General features: G+C 40.6%; 3 protein-coding genes across 3 annotated transcripts; 1 reads left to right on the top strand and 2 right to left on the bottom strand.

Moving 5' to 3' along the window:
• Positions 1-11,475: 11,475 nt before the first annotated feature.
• GIQ15_05212 (signalosome subunit) lies at positions 11,476-12,768 on the top strand (the record flags this gene model as incomplete). Its single annotated transcript, XM_033552629.1, has 3 exons — positions 11,476-11,746; positions 11,807-12,301; positions 12,359-12,768. The coding sequence occupies 3 exons, from the start codon at positions 11,476-11,478 to the stop codon at positions 12,766-12,768; spliced, it is 1,176 nt and encodes a 391-aa protein (XP_033406359.1).
• A 571-nt stretch (positions 12,769-13,339) lies between these two features.
• GIQ15_05213 (SAP domain-containing protein) lies at positions 13,340-15,298 on the bottom strand (the record flags this gene model as incomplete). The annotated part of the gene is made up of 1 exon (XM_033552630.1): positions 13,340-15,298. The coding sequence occupies one exon, from the start codon at positions 15,296-15,298 to the stop codon at positions 13,340-13,342; it is 1,959 nt and encodes a 652-aa protein (XP_033406360.1).
• A 577-nt stretch (positions 15,299-15,875) lies between these two features.
• On the bottom strand, positions 15,876-16,674 carry GIQ15_05214 (uncharacterized protein; the record flags this gene model as incomplete). The annotated part of the gene is made up of 2 exons (XM_033552631.1): positions 15,876-16,568; positions 16,633-16,674. The coding sequence occupies 2 exons, from the start codon at positions 16,672-16,674 to the stop codon at positions 15,876-15,878; spliced, it is 735 nt and encodes a 244-aa protein (XP_033406361.1).
• Between the last annotated feature and the right edge of the window lie 100 nt (positions 16,675-16,774).

The raw sequence follows: 16,774 nt of genomic DNA on the forward strand, positions 1-16,774 counted from the left end.
TATACCTAGACGATGTCCTAATATTTACTAAAGGAACCCAAGGAGACCACACAGAAAAAGTCAGGCAAGTACTCAAGAAACTTAAAGAGTATGAGCTTTACCTCAAAGCATCAAAGTGTGAATTCTATAAACAATCAGTCAAGTTCCTAGGACATATCGTGTTAACGGAAGGAATCCAGATAGACCCTGACAAGATCAAAGCCATTATTGATTGGCCTACGCCAATAATAGTCAAAGAAGTATAACAGTTCCACAGACTAGCAAATTATTATCGACAATACATACACAAATTCTCAGCAACAGCAAAACCCCTGATGGATCTATTCAGGAAAGTAAAAGAGTTTATTTAGGGAACCAACAAAGAACAAGCATTCAAAGAACTTAAGGAAAAGTTTAGTTAAGGAGACATACAAATACACTTTGACCCAAACAAAGAGAGTTACCTCAATACAGACGCATCAGACTGTGTGATTGGAGCACAGTTACAACAAAAAGACAACACAAGAAAACTAAGATTAGTTACATGCTACGCAAGAACCATGACCCCTACAGAACAGAATTATAATATCCATGACAAAGAATTACTAGCAATTGTTACAGCATTTAAGAGATGGAAACAAGAGCTCCAAGGAGTAAGGCATCTGACCACAGTTATTAGCGACCACCAGAATCTAACATACTTTATAACGACCAAGGAACTCACTTATTAATAGTCAAGATGGTATACTAAGGTGCTAGCCTACTACAACTTTAAAATATAATACTGCAAAGGAATAGAGAATGCCTTCGCGGACGCATTAAGCAGAAGACTAGATTTAATAATAAAGAAAAGAGAATCTAGAGCAATATTGTATCTAGATCCAGATACCAAGGGTATGATCTTAGATCAGCAAGCATTGAGAGCTACTTGAATGGTCATAACCAAGGAAGACACTCTAACAAACAAAATACAAAAAGCAATGATAAAAGATCCCTTATTTGAACAAATCAAGGACAACGATGAAAAATACAAAAAGGAAAACGGAATACTTCTATATCAAGGACTGATATATATACCCAGAGAAGTACGACCATAAATACTAAGAGACAACCACAATGCAAAAGTTGCAGGACATTTCGGAATTGAAAAAACCATGGACCAAATTACACAAAACTACTATTAGCCAGGTATGTAAAGAGAGATCAGACAATATATCCAGGAGTGTGAAGTTTGCCAATAAAACAAATCAGAATAACACACGCTATATAGACTTCTATAGCCTATACCATACAAGGAAACAGCATGGAAATCAATAGTGATGGACTTTATAGTCAAGCTACTAAAGTCAACAGAGCCATGAACGGGCATTCAATATGATTCAATACTTATAGTCACAGACAGATTAACAAAATATACTTATTTCATACTATTTATCAAAAAGACCACATCACCAGAGACAGCATATATTCTATTACAACATGTCTTTGCAGACAAGGGATTACTAGATAAAATTATATCAGATAGAGACACAAGATTTATATATAAATTCTAGACGACACTCACTGAAAGAATAGAGATTGAACAGAAAGCCTCAATAGTATATCACCCACAGACAGATGGACAAAGCAAAAGGATGAACCAAACAGTGGAACAGTACCTAAGATACTACATCAACTATAAATAGGATGACTAGGTTTCACTACTACCAATAGCACAGCTCGCCTATAACAGAGCGAAGAACACCTTAACAAGCATGACACCTTTCTTTATAAATTACAGAAGAGAAATAGAAACAATAAAAACACTAAAAGAAGGCAAGACGCACGCCTTAGAAGCAGAGGTTTTAGTAGAACAAATATATAAACTCCACACACACCTATAGTTAGATCTTGAATTCTTAAACTATAGAATGAAATATTACTATAACTAATGGCACGTAGAAGCGCCAGACTTTAAGAAGGGGGAAAAAGTATTTCTACTCCAATAAAATATTAAAACACTGAGACCAAGCGATAAGTTAGACCACAAGAAACTGGGACCATTCAAGATCTTGGAAAAGATTGGACAACTCAATTACAAGCTCCAACCCCCAGAATATATACAAATATACCCAACATTTCACATCTCATTAATCGAAAAAACACCCCAGAGCGCCAAACCATACGAACCAGAAATACAACCAGAAAATCAAGAAAAAGAATATAAAGTTGAAAAGATCCTAGACAAGAAAGTGATCAGTAGATAAACCTACTACTTAGTTAAATAGAAGGGATATAACTTTTCAGAAAACACTTACAAGCCAGCACAACATCTTAAGAACTCACTAGGACTAGTCAAAGACTTTTACTAGAAGGTTCAGAAGTAGGAGAAGACACTTTAAAGAGTTGATCAATAGAAACGCCACTAGAGGACAGAGGACCGACGAGGAGTTCACCAGTAGCATTAAAAGAAGCGGCTTTATCAGACAACTCGACCTAACGCTAACGGAGCTTAAGATTACAAGCCATTATAACTAAAAGCTTGTCTTGAGCCTTAGTGAGCTTTTCCTAGGCCCAACAGACCATTTGGATATTGCCAGCGACATCTATATCGGAATTACTAAGACGGTAAGAAAGCCAGGCCAATTCTTCAGCCCAAGGAGAGTCATCCACAAGACGGCCAATGCAAGGACAATCCTTACAAACGCAAGAGAAACAACATTTGCTACAGGAATCCATCACAACACAAGGCTGAAGAGATCAAAAACAGTTATCACAACAAGAACGCGATAAGGAACCAGAACAATTAATGGCTGCCGCCAGAATCATACACTTAGTAGCCCAGTTGCAGGGAAAACGGGAAGATTTCTTCATAACAGAACAGAGAGCCATGATAAAGGAAGAAAGGAGACTTACCTAATGAAAAGGAGGGAAACACACTCGCTACTTATATACTCATTAAGACAACTCAATGAGAAAGAAGGGGATGATATTATAAACCACCTGCGGCGCAGCCCCAGGATATACACTCATTGGACAACAAGATTCTAGGACGGAATAACTACACATCACATGACCATAAGGACAGGTCCCAGATGCCAAGACCAGGGACAGGTCCCTATGGGACTGAACATGAAAGGTCCACAAAGGGACCAGGACATCAGGTCCACGACAGGACCTGAGGAGAATCAGGAGGAAGGGATCAGATATACCATATATATAAAGACACTCATTTCCTTAGGATCAAGAGTCTTATACTCGCGATCAAACCAGCTACAGTTTTACCATACTGCTCAATACAAAGCACCATTCCAGTTGTCTTATACTATATTCACCGAATACCCCTTTGCCCATTGACGCAGGTCAACTTTGTCTTCACTGCTCACAAGGACCTTCAGCCTTCATCCGACCCAGGCACTGACTGAAGCCACACTTGGAACTGAGGGATAGTCTTACTATAGTATTCTATCTCACCCTGGTACCAAGCCGTCTCCTATAACAACTTACCTCCAACCTAAGCTTTCCCTAAGACCTTCGTACCTTCTGTCTTATGGCAGGTGTGAACCTCTGATCACCTTTAGGTAATCAAGGAGTGCCGTCAGCTTGTGACATCTAGGGGAATACGACATCTATCTGGCAACTAAACCAGGAGTCACTAATATAGAAAAAGTTATCTTCGCAGGATCCTATATACAAAAGGCAGTAGCAATATAGTTCAAACTATATCTTAAGGACTAGACTAACACCAAAGGATAACCCATACTATACGCGGATATACTTAATAGCTATACATAATTCAAACAAGTACTCAGACAATTCTTTAGAGACACTAACAGAAAGAGGACCCTATAACACAAACTACAAGGACTCAGACAAACCAGGGACGCAGCGCAGTACGCAGCGCAACTATAGCAGATCTATCAAGAACTAGGAATCCATAACGACGAGCAGAAAATGGCTATATTTAAACAAGGACTAAAACCAGAAACCTAATATAAAACCATCAAGATAGAACCATATAACAGTTTTAAATAAATGGTTGAAATGGCAGTACGTATCAATAATCAACTCTACAACCTACAAAACATATAATAAGGAAAGAACACTTTCTAGAAAGCAAACTAATATAAAGGGTTAAACAAACGCAATAATTACAGCACCATACCCATAGAATTAGACGCTACTAAAAAACGACCTTATAATACTAAGAAAAGTAAAAGATATAAAGACAAGAAGCTATATTTCTATTACGAGAAACCCGGGCATATTACAAAAGACTATAAGAAGAAACAAGGGGATACCAAGAAGCACCTCAACGCTACCACTATGTCTAAGACTAGTAGCCATAAGAAGGAACAGGATAGAAGAGGCTACCAAGACTCACAGAACATCAGACAATACCTTAGGGCAATAAGGAAAGTCACCTATCTATAGCCACCAGAAAACGAACTCAACAACACATATAAACAAGTACCTGATATACAACAATGACAAGGATGGCAGAAACAGGATGAACGGATTGAACAAGAAAAATAACCAGCGTTGATACAACAGAACGCAACAATAGGATAACAAACATATAATCCAGCAATAAGCCCAAACCAAGGAATTGTGACACCAGAATAAACAAACTTGGAAGGAGAAACCAAATCAGAATACAAAGATACACAGGAAACAAACAATTGGGAAAACAAAGCACCACAAATAACGTTCAAAGATAGTCATGAACTACTATAGGAACAAAGAAAGAAATATAATAACCAGATACCTAACAAACACTAGACAGTGTGCAAAGAAAAAGGACTATGTTTTAGACACAATAAGGAAAAACAAACGGAAGTTAGAGACCCTAGGCACCCATACCACGACAAATATAGATGGGACTGCCACTACAAATACCACATCTTCAAAGAAACATAGAAATCAGGATAAAGATTTCATTACAAAAACTACATAAAATATCTATCATACAGAGACAGCAAGAACATCCACTAGAGGTACTGTACCAACAAGGAATGTCTAGTACACACCAACAAATACTCAGGATGGATAGATAGAAAAAGTATCAATATAACGGACCAAGAAAACATAACACCACACGAACAACTAGAAGTCTTATACTAGAAAACCAGCAAACAAATCACTATGTAGTATAAGGGACACACCACACAGTTTGAAGGAAAAGCAGCAGCACAATATTAGCTAAAAACTACACGACACCTACAAAGACAGCTACAGCTCCAAGAGGGTTGAAAGGACCAAGCAACACAGACAATGGGGTACCTAGACAAGGACTCGACAGACAAACTTAGTTGGGAAGAACTGAATAAGGAAATTTAAACTTTAACTAGCACTAAAGGACCATAGAACAAAGCTCATAATTAATAAATCAAGACAATAGGAAATGGACGATTTTGATAGTCTACAGGACTTAAAATAGGCAGAAGTCTAGCTATGATAAAAGGAAAGAATCACTTGGCAATAGTAGTTTAATTAGTAGGGCTAAACGCGCGAGCACTAATCAATTCAGAAGCTACTAGGAACTTTATAGATCTAGAATTTATAAAGTAGTCAGGGATTCATACCCAAACAAAAAAGGAACTATACAAACTGGGAGGACTTAACAAAGATTAGAACCAAAGAATCAACAAGGAAACCAGAGGTATGAAGGTACACGTCAAAGGATGGTACAAGGGAACAGAATGTTTCAACGTGATAAACCTAGGGAGTTACAACATGATCTTGGGACACCCTTGGTTAGCGAAACACAACCCAACTATTAACTAGAGAGATAGCACATTATAACTAGATGGTGGAAACCGCCGCTCTGACCAGAAGACTGATACCCTTGCGGCCACCTACACCAAAAGAAGGGATCGAGGTCAGATACTGGGCAAGACGCCCTAGGTCAAAATAGGAACAACAGGAACTACAAACGATTAATCAATAAAGAAGCAGGAAACGGTTCACCAAACAGAGGAAGCTACTGAAATAGATAAACTATAACAACAGATACCAAAGGAGTATCACAACCTAATCGAGGTATTCAGAGAATAAGAACCATCAGAAAGCTTGCCAGAACATCAGGCATAGGATCATGAGATACCCCTAGTGGAAGGGAAGACGCCTACATACAAACCCACATACAGGTTGACTAAGACAGAACTCGAAGCATTACAAAGATATATTAACAACAACTTAGCAAAAGGATACATACAACAATCACAATCACTAGCAGGATACCTAATCATCTTTATACTAAAGAAAGATAGAAGTCTACAATTATACGTGGATTACCAACAACTTAATAATATAATAATCAAGAACCAATACCCATTACTACTCATTAATAAGATACAAGACAGATTTAGAGGAACAATATACTTCACAGCATTAGATATACAAGAAGCCTACTACCAGATATAAATAAAAGAAGGCAAAGAATAGAAAACAGCATTCAGGACACGATTCAGATTATACAAATTCTTAGTTATACCTTTTAGATTAACCAACACACCAGCAATATTCCAGGCGCTTATCAACAATGTGCTACACAAATATTTGGACATATTTATAGTAGTATACCTAGACAACGTCCTAATATTTACTAAAGGAACCTAAGAAGACTACATAGAAAAAGTCAGGCAAGTACTCAAGAAACTTAAAGAGTATAAGCTTTACCTTAAAGTATCAAAGTGTGAATTCTACAAATAATCAGTCAAGTTCCTAGGACATATCATATTAATAAAAGGAATCCAGATAGACCCAGACAAGATCAGAGCCATTATCGATTGGCCTACGCCAACAATAGTCAAAGAAGTACAATAGTTCCACAGACTAGCGAATTATTATCAATAATATATATACAAATTCTTAGCAACAGCAAAACCCCTGACAGACCTATTCAGGAAGGCAAAAGAGTTTATTTAGGGAACCAACAAAGAACAAGCATTCAAAGAACTTAAGGAAAAGTTTAGTCAAGGAGACATGCGAATACACTTTAACCTAAATAAAGAGAGTTATCTCAATATAGACGCATCAGACTGTGCGATTGGAGCACAATTATAACAAAAAGACAACACAGGAAAACTAAGATTGATTACATGCTACGCAAGAACCATGACCCCTACAGAACAGAATTATAATATCCATGACAAAGAATTACTAGCAATTATTACAGCATTTAAGAGATGGAAACAAGAGCTCCAAGGAGCAAGGCATCTGACCACAGTTATTAGTGACCACCAGAATCTAACATACTTTATAATGATCAAGGAACTCACTCATCAACAGTCAAGATGGTACACTAAGGTACTAGCCTACTACAACTTTAAAATATAATACTACAAAGGAATAGAGAATGCCTTCGCAGACGCATTAAGCAGAAGACCAGATTTAATAATAAAGAAAAGAGAATCTAGAGCAATATTGCATCTAGATCCAGATACCAAGGGTATGATCTTAGATCAGCAAGCATTAAGAGCTACTCAAACAGTCACGACCGAGGAAGACACTCTAATAAATAAAATACAAAAAGCAATAATAAAAGATCCCTTATTTAAATAAATCAAAGACAACAACGAAAAATATAAAAAGGAAAATAGAATACTTCTATATCAAGGATTGATATATATACCCAGAGAAGTACAACCATAAATACTAAGAGATAACCACAACACAAAAGTTGTAGGACATTTCGGAATTAAAAAAACCATAGATCAAATTACGCAAAACTACTATTAGCCAGGAATATAGAGAGAGATCAAACGATATATCCAGGAGTGTGAAGTTTGCCAATAAAATAAATCAGAATAACACGCGCCATATAGACTCCTACAGCCTATACTATACAAGGAAACAGTATAGAAATCAATAGCGATAGACTTTATAGTCAAGCTACCAAAGTTAATAGAGCCACAAACGGGCATTTAATATGATTTAATATTTATAGTCACGGACAGACTAATGAAGTATACTTATTTTATACTATTTATCAAAAAGACTACATCACCAGAGACAGCATATATCCTATTATGACATGTCTTTACAGACAAAGGATTATCAGACAAAATTATATCAGATAGAGACACAAGATTCATATATAAATTTTAGATAACACTCACTGAAAGAATAGGGATTAAACAGAAAGCCTCAACGGCATATCACCTACAAACAGATGGATAAAGCAAAAGGATAAACCAAACAGTAGAACAATACCTGAGATACTATATCAACTATAAATAGGATAACTGGGTTTCACTACTACCAATAGCACAGCTCGCCTATAACAGAGTAAAGAACGCCTTAATAGGCATGACACCTTTCTTTACAAACTATGGAAGAGAAATGGAAATAATAAAAACACTAAAAGAAGGCAAGACGCACGCCTTAGAAGCAGAGGTTTCAATAGAATAGATATGCGAACTCTATAAACACCTATAGTTAGATCTCAAATTCTTGAACTATAGAATGAAATACTACTATAACTAACGGCACGTGGAAGCGCCAGACTTTAAGAAGGGGGAAAAAGTATTCCTACTTTGACAAAATATCAAGACATTGAGACTAAGTGATAAATTGGACCACAAGAAACTAGAACTATTCAAGATTTTAGAAAAAATTGGACAACTTAATTACAAACTCTAACTCCTAGAACACATATAAATATACCCAACATTTCACATCTCATTAATCGAAAAAGCACCCCAGAACACTAAACCATACAAACCAGAAATATAACCAGAAAATCAAGAAAAAGAATATAAAGTTGAAAAGATCCTAGACAAGAAAGTGATTAGCGGACAAACCTACTACTTAGTCAAATAGAAGGGATACAACTTTTTAGAAAACACTTATAAGCCAGCACAATATCTTAAGAACTCACTAGGACTAGTCAAAGACTTTTACTAGAAGGTTTAGAAGTAGGAGAAGACGCTTCAAGAAGTTGATTAATAGAAACGCTACTAGAGGATAGAGGACTAATAAGGAGTTCACCAGTAGTATTAAAAGAAGCAGCTTTATTAGACAACTTGACCTAACACCAATGGAGCTTAAGATTACAAGCTATTATAACTAAAAGCTTGTCTTAAGCCTTAGTAAGCTTTTCCGGGCCTAATAGACTATTTAGATATTGCTAGCGACATCTATATTAGAATTACTAAGATAGTAAGGAAGCCAGGCCAATTCTTTAGCCCAAGGAGAGTTATCCACAAGACGGCTGACGCAAGGACAATCCTTATAAACGCAAGAGGAACAACATTTACTGTGGGAATCTATCACAACACAAGGCTAAAGAGACCAAAAATAGTTATCATAACAAGAACGTGATAAGGAACTAGAACAATCAATGGCTGCCACCAGAATCATACGCTTGGTAGCCTGGTTACAGAGAAGATGGGAAGATTTCTTTATAATAAAACAAAGAGCCATGATAAAGGAAGAAAGGAGACTTACCTAACAAAAAGGAGGGAAATATACTTACTATTTATATACTCGTCGAGACAACTCAATAAGAAAGGAGGGGATAATATTACAGACCACCTGCGGCGCAGCCCCAGGATATACACTCATTAAACAATAAGATTCCGGGACAGAATAACTACACATCACGTGACCATAAGGACAGGTCCCAGATGCCAAGACCAGGGACAGGTCCCTATGGGACCGAACATGAAAGGTCCACAAAGGGACCAGGACATCAGATCTATAATGGGACCTAAGAAGAATCAGAAGGAAGGGACTAAATATACTATATATATAAAGACGCTCATTTCCTTAAGATCAAGAGTCTTATACTCGCGATCAAACCAGCTATAGTTTTACTATACTACTTAATATAAAGCACCATTCCAGTTGTCTTATACTATATTCACCAAATACCCCTTTGCCTATTAATATAGGTCAACTTTATCTTTACTGCTTATAAGGACCTTTAGCCTTCATCCGACCCAGGCACTGACTAAAGCCACACTTGGAACTAAGGGATAGTCTTATTATAGTATTCTATCTCACCCTAATACCAAGCCATCTCCTATAACAACTCACTTCCAACCTAAGCTTTCCCTAAGACCTTCGTACCTTCTGTCTTACGGCAGGTGTGAACCTCTGATCACCTTTAGATAATCAAGGAGCGCCGTCAGCTTGTGACATTAATATTCTCCTCTATAAGAGCTTTATACTATATAGTATAAAAGAGCTTTTAAAAGTCTCTCTTTCTAATTAAGAGATATTCGAGGCCTCTCTATATTAGGTTATTAACTTCTTAGGAATATATACTAGTTAGTAGCTTAAATATCCTAATATTTAATAGCTAGAGATAGTAAGTTAAATAGAGAGAAAGAATAGCAAGAAAGATATAGTTTTAATTAGTATAGTTAATAAATTATATATTAATATAAGAAGAGTACCTATTAAAGATAAGGAGCCTCTTTACTCTACTAGCCTTTATCTTTATATATTTATTAAAGACTTTCTTTAACTACTCTAGGCTATAATTATTAGAGCTCTAACTATTTAGTGATACTATAAAATATATAGTTTATTCCTTTAGGGAGTAGTTATCTAACTAGGTGTCTTATAGATCTCCTTCTCCCTTATAAATAAGTGTAGAAGGAATCCTTTCCCTATCTATAGAAATAGTAGTAAGTAGAGAGATAAATTCCCTATTTCTATTATAAATAGTAGTTATCTTTTTATTCTTTAGTAAATAGATAGAGACTATATATTTTACTATATATCTAAGCCTAATTAGGAAGTCTTTCTTATCAAAGTTATAGATATTACTAGGAGTAATATTATATTTATTAACTACCTTCTCTAGCTAAAGAAGAGGGTATTAGTAACGAGATATCTAATAAATAATAAATATTTAAGTATTTATAAGATTATAGAAATATTTAAAATAGATAGAGTTATCTATAATATACCTATATTAATTGATTATTTAAAGATATCTTGATGTTATCCAGACCTAATGCCTCTTGCAAAATTGAGATATCTAATTAATACTAACTAGCTATTTGGTGAGCTCTAGAACGAGATTTATAATAATTTGAGGTATAGGAGATAGGCCTCTATTTAATAAATGTTTAATATACTATAAAAGGATTTCCTCTTAAGTATCTATTAACTTTTTATAATAAGTTAAGGTGGCTTCCTTATTAGATACTGTTTTACCTAAATATTAACGCGTAAAAGTCCTCTAATTGATTTTCTACTTTCTGGCTATTTATATGTAATTAGGGACGTCTTATAATCTTAAATCTTTAATTGTATAAGCAATTGCTTCTTCATTAGGCATGTTGTGGGTGGTTAAAGATAGGTGGTTGTCGAGATGAAGATTTTTGTTGGGGTGGTCATCGAGTGGTGAGATACGTTATCTACAATCTATCCGGAAAACAAATATGAGGCAAGGCAAGCAAGCTCCAACTTCAGCTCATTAACATACTCCTAGCTGCTTCATCTCTGCTCCATCTCTCTCTTCTTTGCGATATACCGGGGGAAGAACCTTGATACGCCATGGCAGAAACACCTAATACTCTCATTTCCTCGAAATCCTCACATTCCAGCCTCCACGCCTTGCTACATCCCTTAGTCCTCCTCAATATCTCGGACCATATAACACGGCATACGGTTCGACAGCAGAAGGGCCTGATTGTTGGCGCGATACTTGGGCAGCAGCATGGCAGATCTATCACCCTAGAGCATGTCTTTGACTGTAACCTGGTTACCGGGCCCAATGGAGAGGTGCTATTACACCAGGCATTCTTTAACGAGCGGTTACAACAATGTAAGCTTCTATGAGCTTTTATTATAGCATACATGGGCTCTTTTGCTTACTATACTATAGTTAAGGATGTCCATAAGTCACCAGCATTAGATCTTGTTGGCTGGTTTACCGTCACACCTCCTTCTGGCCCGCTACCTTCCCAAGTGCCCATCCACGAGCAGATGCTTCGGGACTATAATGAGGCCGCTATACTGCTCGCATTCCATTCATCCGATGTTGGAAACACTTCTTCGACAGTTGGGAAGCTTCCGATTACCGTTTACGAGTCAGTCTATGAAGGAGACAGTGCTGATGATGGGGACCGTCCGATGCAAGGAGACGACCAACAAAGGGACTTGATGTTGAAGTTCCGGCCAGTGCCATATTCGATCGAGACCGGGGAAGCAGAGATGATCAGTGTTGATTCAATTGCTACCGGAGGCGGAAATGCAACTGCGATTCAGGATAAAGAACCAAGCAAGCCAAAGACTGAGGCACAGAGGCAGGATAAAGAAAAAAGACAGAAGATATCGGCGTCATCTGAGGTTCTTGTTCTTTCTCCTGAAGATGAAGACTGTGAGCGTGATTTCCCTATTACCGCACATATAATCTGAGATGCTAATTATTCCACAGTAATTGCGAATCTTACCACACGCCTAAGTGCTGTCAAAACTCTACAGTCCCGAATCCATCTCATAAAATGCTATCTCCAGTCGATTGCAGATCCCAGCACCGACACACCAATGACATTACCGAATGCTCTCAAGCCAACACTCTCTCATTCCCTCCTCCGCAGTATCTACTGTGTCATCTCCCACTTGGCTCTGCTGAACCCTCAGAACTCAGATGCCCTCTCTATAGAGTCTCTAGCACAGGCAAACGATGTTCTACTCGTCGCCTTATTGGGAGCTCTGGGTCAGAACGTCCAACAGATGCGAGAACTGGGGAAGAAATTTTCTATCGCCAGTTCAATACGTCGCAGCAATGGTCCCAAGGAAGGCCAACTGTCGTCGCGCATGGGCGGTGACCTGTTCCATAGCTAGGAATGCATGTACGTAGAGATCGAGAAAGTCAAGAATTGGCCGTCGTTTTTCTGTTATTCTTCAAGTACTTATAGAACCTGAGGGGCCACTTCTATGTTTATAACGTTAAATATGACACGAATGAAACGATAGCATTTAAGGTGTAACTTGATTGCATCAAGCTAATGGAATATCCCGTCCACTTCCTGTAATTTGACTAAAACAAAACATGAATAAATAAATATGGATGAACGAAACCAGGCCAGCTCTTTTCTGCCAAAAAAAAAGTTAAGATGGAAAGAAGGTAGAAAAAGGCCGATATATATAAACATTGTAGATTTAGTGTTATCCCCCTTTGCGAAAAGGTTGTATTTTATCCCCTGTAGCCATCGCCATGTAAACACCATTTAAGCCAGGGTTAGATCCAATAAAGACGAAAAAAGGCAGATAGAAAGAATGAGAAACAGCTAGGCCTTTAATAGCTGTATTCCCTCGACGAAACCAATGCCAGCATGTAAAGAGCATGAAAAAAAAAGAATTGTATGCAAAGAACAAAAAAGATCATGGAAAGACTTGAAGAACTAGGGATCCTTCACCTTCTACCTCTCCAGTTGCCTTCTCTCCAGCCGCCTCCCCAATCGCTCCGTCCACCACCGCCACGGCCTCCGCCTCCTCTTCCTCCTCTGCCACCACGTCGAGAACCGTATTCTGGCCCCTGCACGACGAACTCGTCAGTGTCTTCAAACGTATATCTAAACATCTCGTCACCGCCACGTTTGGACACAGGGCCGGCCTTGATCAGATCGTCGAATCGATCTAGACGTCTATCTGACACTTCACGGGATACAGGTAGGTAGTAGAGCTTAGGCTTCGCGGTAGTGGATAGGAATCGGTCATCAAGGGCCTTGAAGCCATGCTCCGGCATTTTACTAGGAGCATGGCCTTGTTGTTGGCTCCCCGGACGTCCTCCGGGGGCCATCCTGTCCGCTCGAGGGCCAGTTGGTGGTTCTCGACCAAAGCTCGCGTGTGCGTCTCCATGGCCGTTATCGTGGAGACGAGGTGGTCCACTGTTTATAGACGATGCTTCTTGGAGTCGTGCCTTGACTCCATCCTCGGTGTCGTCATACACAACTTCCCAGCGAGGGGCGCCACGCCCGCTATTTCCGGGCGCTTGTTCGATTTCTATCCATTCCTTCACCTTTTCTTCAGGGATGAAATCCGCCCAGAGAGGTTTGCGAGTGCGTTCCTCGGGCCAGATTGCGTCGTGCAACGCTGCTCGGACCCGAGAGGCGGCAGCAATGCTCGTGAAGCTGGCGTAGCAGTGGGTTTTGATTGAATCCAAAAAGAAATCTATCACGACATCTGGATCTGGAGATGAATTGGGTGGTACTGCTAGAGAGCACAGGTGTCGTTTTAATGTAGCTGGCTGCAAAGGCCGCATGAAGTCCCGAATATATAACGAGGTAGTTGCTGGGTGTAGGGCGGGAGTAATCATGCGGTCATCCCCTTCTGCTGGAGGTGGCGACTCAGGTCGCAAGGGAGCGCCGTTCGTAGCAGGGAACAAACCCTTGAACCGAGCATCAGCAACTGAGCGCCTTTGCGCATGTGGTTTTTCTGCTCTCTCCAAGGGCTCCTCCTGGGCCGCCGCTTCGTTTCCTGCTCGTGGTTTATCTTCAATCTCATCGGTATCCAGTTTCGGTTCTGACATCAGAGGAGTAGCCTCCTCCATCTCCACATCCACATCTTGAGCCGGCGGTGCAGCAGCCACTGGTGTAGCGCTTGAAGGTTCTTGTTCCTGTGTATTTTCCTTTTCTACTATAGCTTCTTCGGCTACAGGACGAGATTGCTCTTCCTGCTGCTGTTCCTCCTCGAGTCTAGCTTTCTTCAAAGCGAGGCTCCTTGGGGACGGTGGTGGGGACTCGCTGCGCCGTTTGCGCTTCCTAGAGTCATCCGTATCTTCCTTTGAGACCTCAACATCAGCGGACGAGGCTTTCGTGGCGCTTTCGTCCTGCGCGGGTTCGGGTTGCGTTGGTGTGATATCCTCCACCACCAACTCGGTAACTGGAGCAGGCTCAGGTTCAACCACAGCTGGCTTAGGTGTTGGTGCCGGTGCTTGGGCGACAGGAGGAGCTGCCACAGGCTCAATAAGTTGTGAAATGCTGGTAACTTTCTCGACGACAGCGGGCGCAGGAGCATCGGGAACGACAGTCGTGTGTACCTCAGCCGCTGTAACTCCCTGCACAGGAGCTGCGGGGGCCACGGGAGGCTGGTCGACTGGCATAGATGGTATCATCTGGGGTAACGGAGCTTCTGGAGCTTGAGCTGGCGGTTGTTGATATACTGGAGCTGTTGTCACCTGCGGTGTCGTGTCTGGTATTGGTGCCGTTGCGGGTTCGACTGGCGGGCCAGGCTGTGCGCCTGCGCGCGCATTATCATCTTGAATGAGTCGATCAATGAAATTCTGCTTTACCCTCAAGCCAGTCTGTGGGATTCCTCGTTTCTTCAGCTCTGCTTTCAGGTCAGTGACCTTCAAGCTTGCATAGTCCGCCATAGTTGCAGGTGGTCGCGGCTGGCGAGAGTAAAGGGGGTCAAGGAGCTCAGTAACCGCGCATGGCCTGGCCGTTGGAGTCCGCGGTGCAGGATGTCTCGTCTCAGCTCGAGTCCTGGCGTGAGATGTCGATGAAGGCGTGAGTGCTCGAAGTTGTTTTTTCGAGAAACTAACAAAAAGCTTTCTTAGCTGCTTCGAGCATCAAACTGGGAAGGTTTCTTATTACGATCGCCCAGAGTCACGTGAGCATCACTTCCCTCGCAAAGTAGAGAAAAGAAGTAAAGAAGTCAAGGAGGAAAGAAGTAGAAGTAGAAGGATGTATTTATCAAAGTAAGGTCGGCTATGGAGAGACGTATCATACATAAGGAGTGAAAAGAGTCGCTGGCTGGAAAAGAGGGTGGGAAATAGCATAATGTCATCAACCAGCATTAAACTTATCCGCCGATAAGGTAAAAAGAGATCGTTAAGGGAAAATGTTATATACAGTCAGCTGGAGGGCGGATAAAGAGAGGAAGTTGTTTTAGTATCATCTAGATACCCAGCCAGAGTTTTGTAATCCAAAATCAGGCAGGGAGGGTAGCTATTTAGTACGCTCGCCCCAGATGCCAATCACACCCATTGAGAACCCGATACCAAGAAGGTAAGTTCTTAGCATATGCAACTTGCGTTCCTGCTTCATTGATGCCTCTACGGTCTCGCCGTTGATCTCTGGCAAGGAGCTGGAGGCCGATGCCTTTCCGGTCGAGCGGATAGTGCCACCCGTGGACTCTGCCTCGGATGGAGTTTCGATGAGCTCAATCTCACTCGAGTTTCCAAACGACTCCTCATCCTCAGCGTTCTTTTCGGGGATGGTCGACTTTGACTCGGGTGCTGGTCCATAGAAGAGATTCCTCAAGAACGCTCCAGCACAGCAGCCAGATGAGCGAGAACCACGAGATTTAGAGCTACAGCATAGTGATGAAAGATATGAGTTGCAGGTGCTGGTGCTGACGCTCTCGGTTCCTTGGATGAACGAAGGGTGGTTTGTAAATAGCTCCAACCCGATACCGCCGAGAAGGGAGAATGCGCTGGTCCAGAGGAGGTAAGGGTGTCGCCGACGAGGAGACGAGAGGCTGAATGCTGCGATGAGAGTGATTACAGTGATGTGCGAGAGTGTCAGCGCAGTCCTGCGGGCCTTGTACTGGATATCCGTCAGGGCCTGGGCGGCAAGGGAAGCTGTGGGAAGCCCTTGGAGAGCTGGGAGAGCGATGGATGAGATTGCGTATGAGAGGCCCTGTGAGTAGACATTCGTAAGCCGGCAAGCTCCATTGGTGCTATATTAACGGGTATACACGTACAGTTGATATGCCAACTGAGACCATGCCAACAAACTTGGCCATTGTGATCGGGCAGGCCATGACGCAGTCCGAGCTATGGCTCTACGTAGGCCTAGTATGAGTTGAGCTTGGTATTAAGCTATGGTATGGTGGTGGTTCGCGG

The sequence above is a fragment of the Arthroderma uncinatum genome (assembly GCF_011692745.1).
Source record: "Arthroderma uncinatum strain CBS 119779 chromosome Unknown scaffold3, whole genome shotgun sequence".
Taxonomy (NCBI): domain Eukaryota; kingdom Fungi; phylum Ascomycota; class Eurotiomycetes; order Onygenales; family Arthrodermataceae; genus Arthroderma; species Arthroderma uncinatum.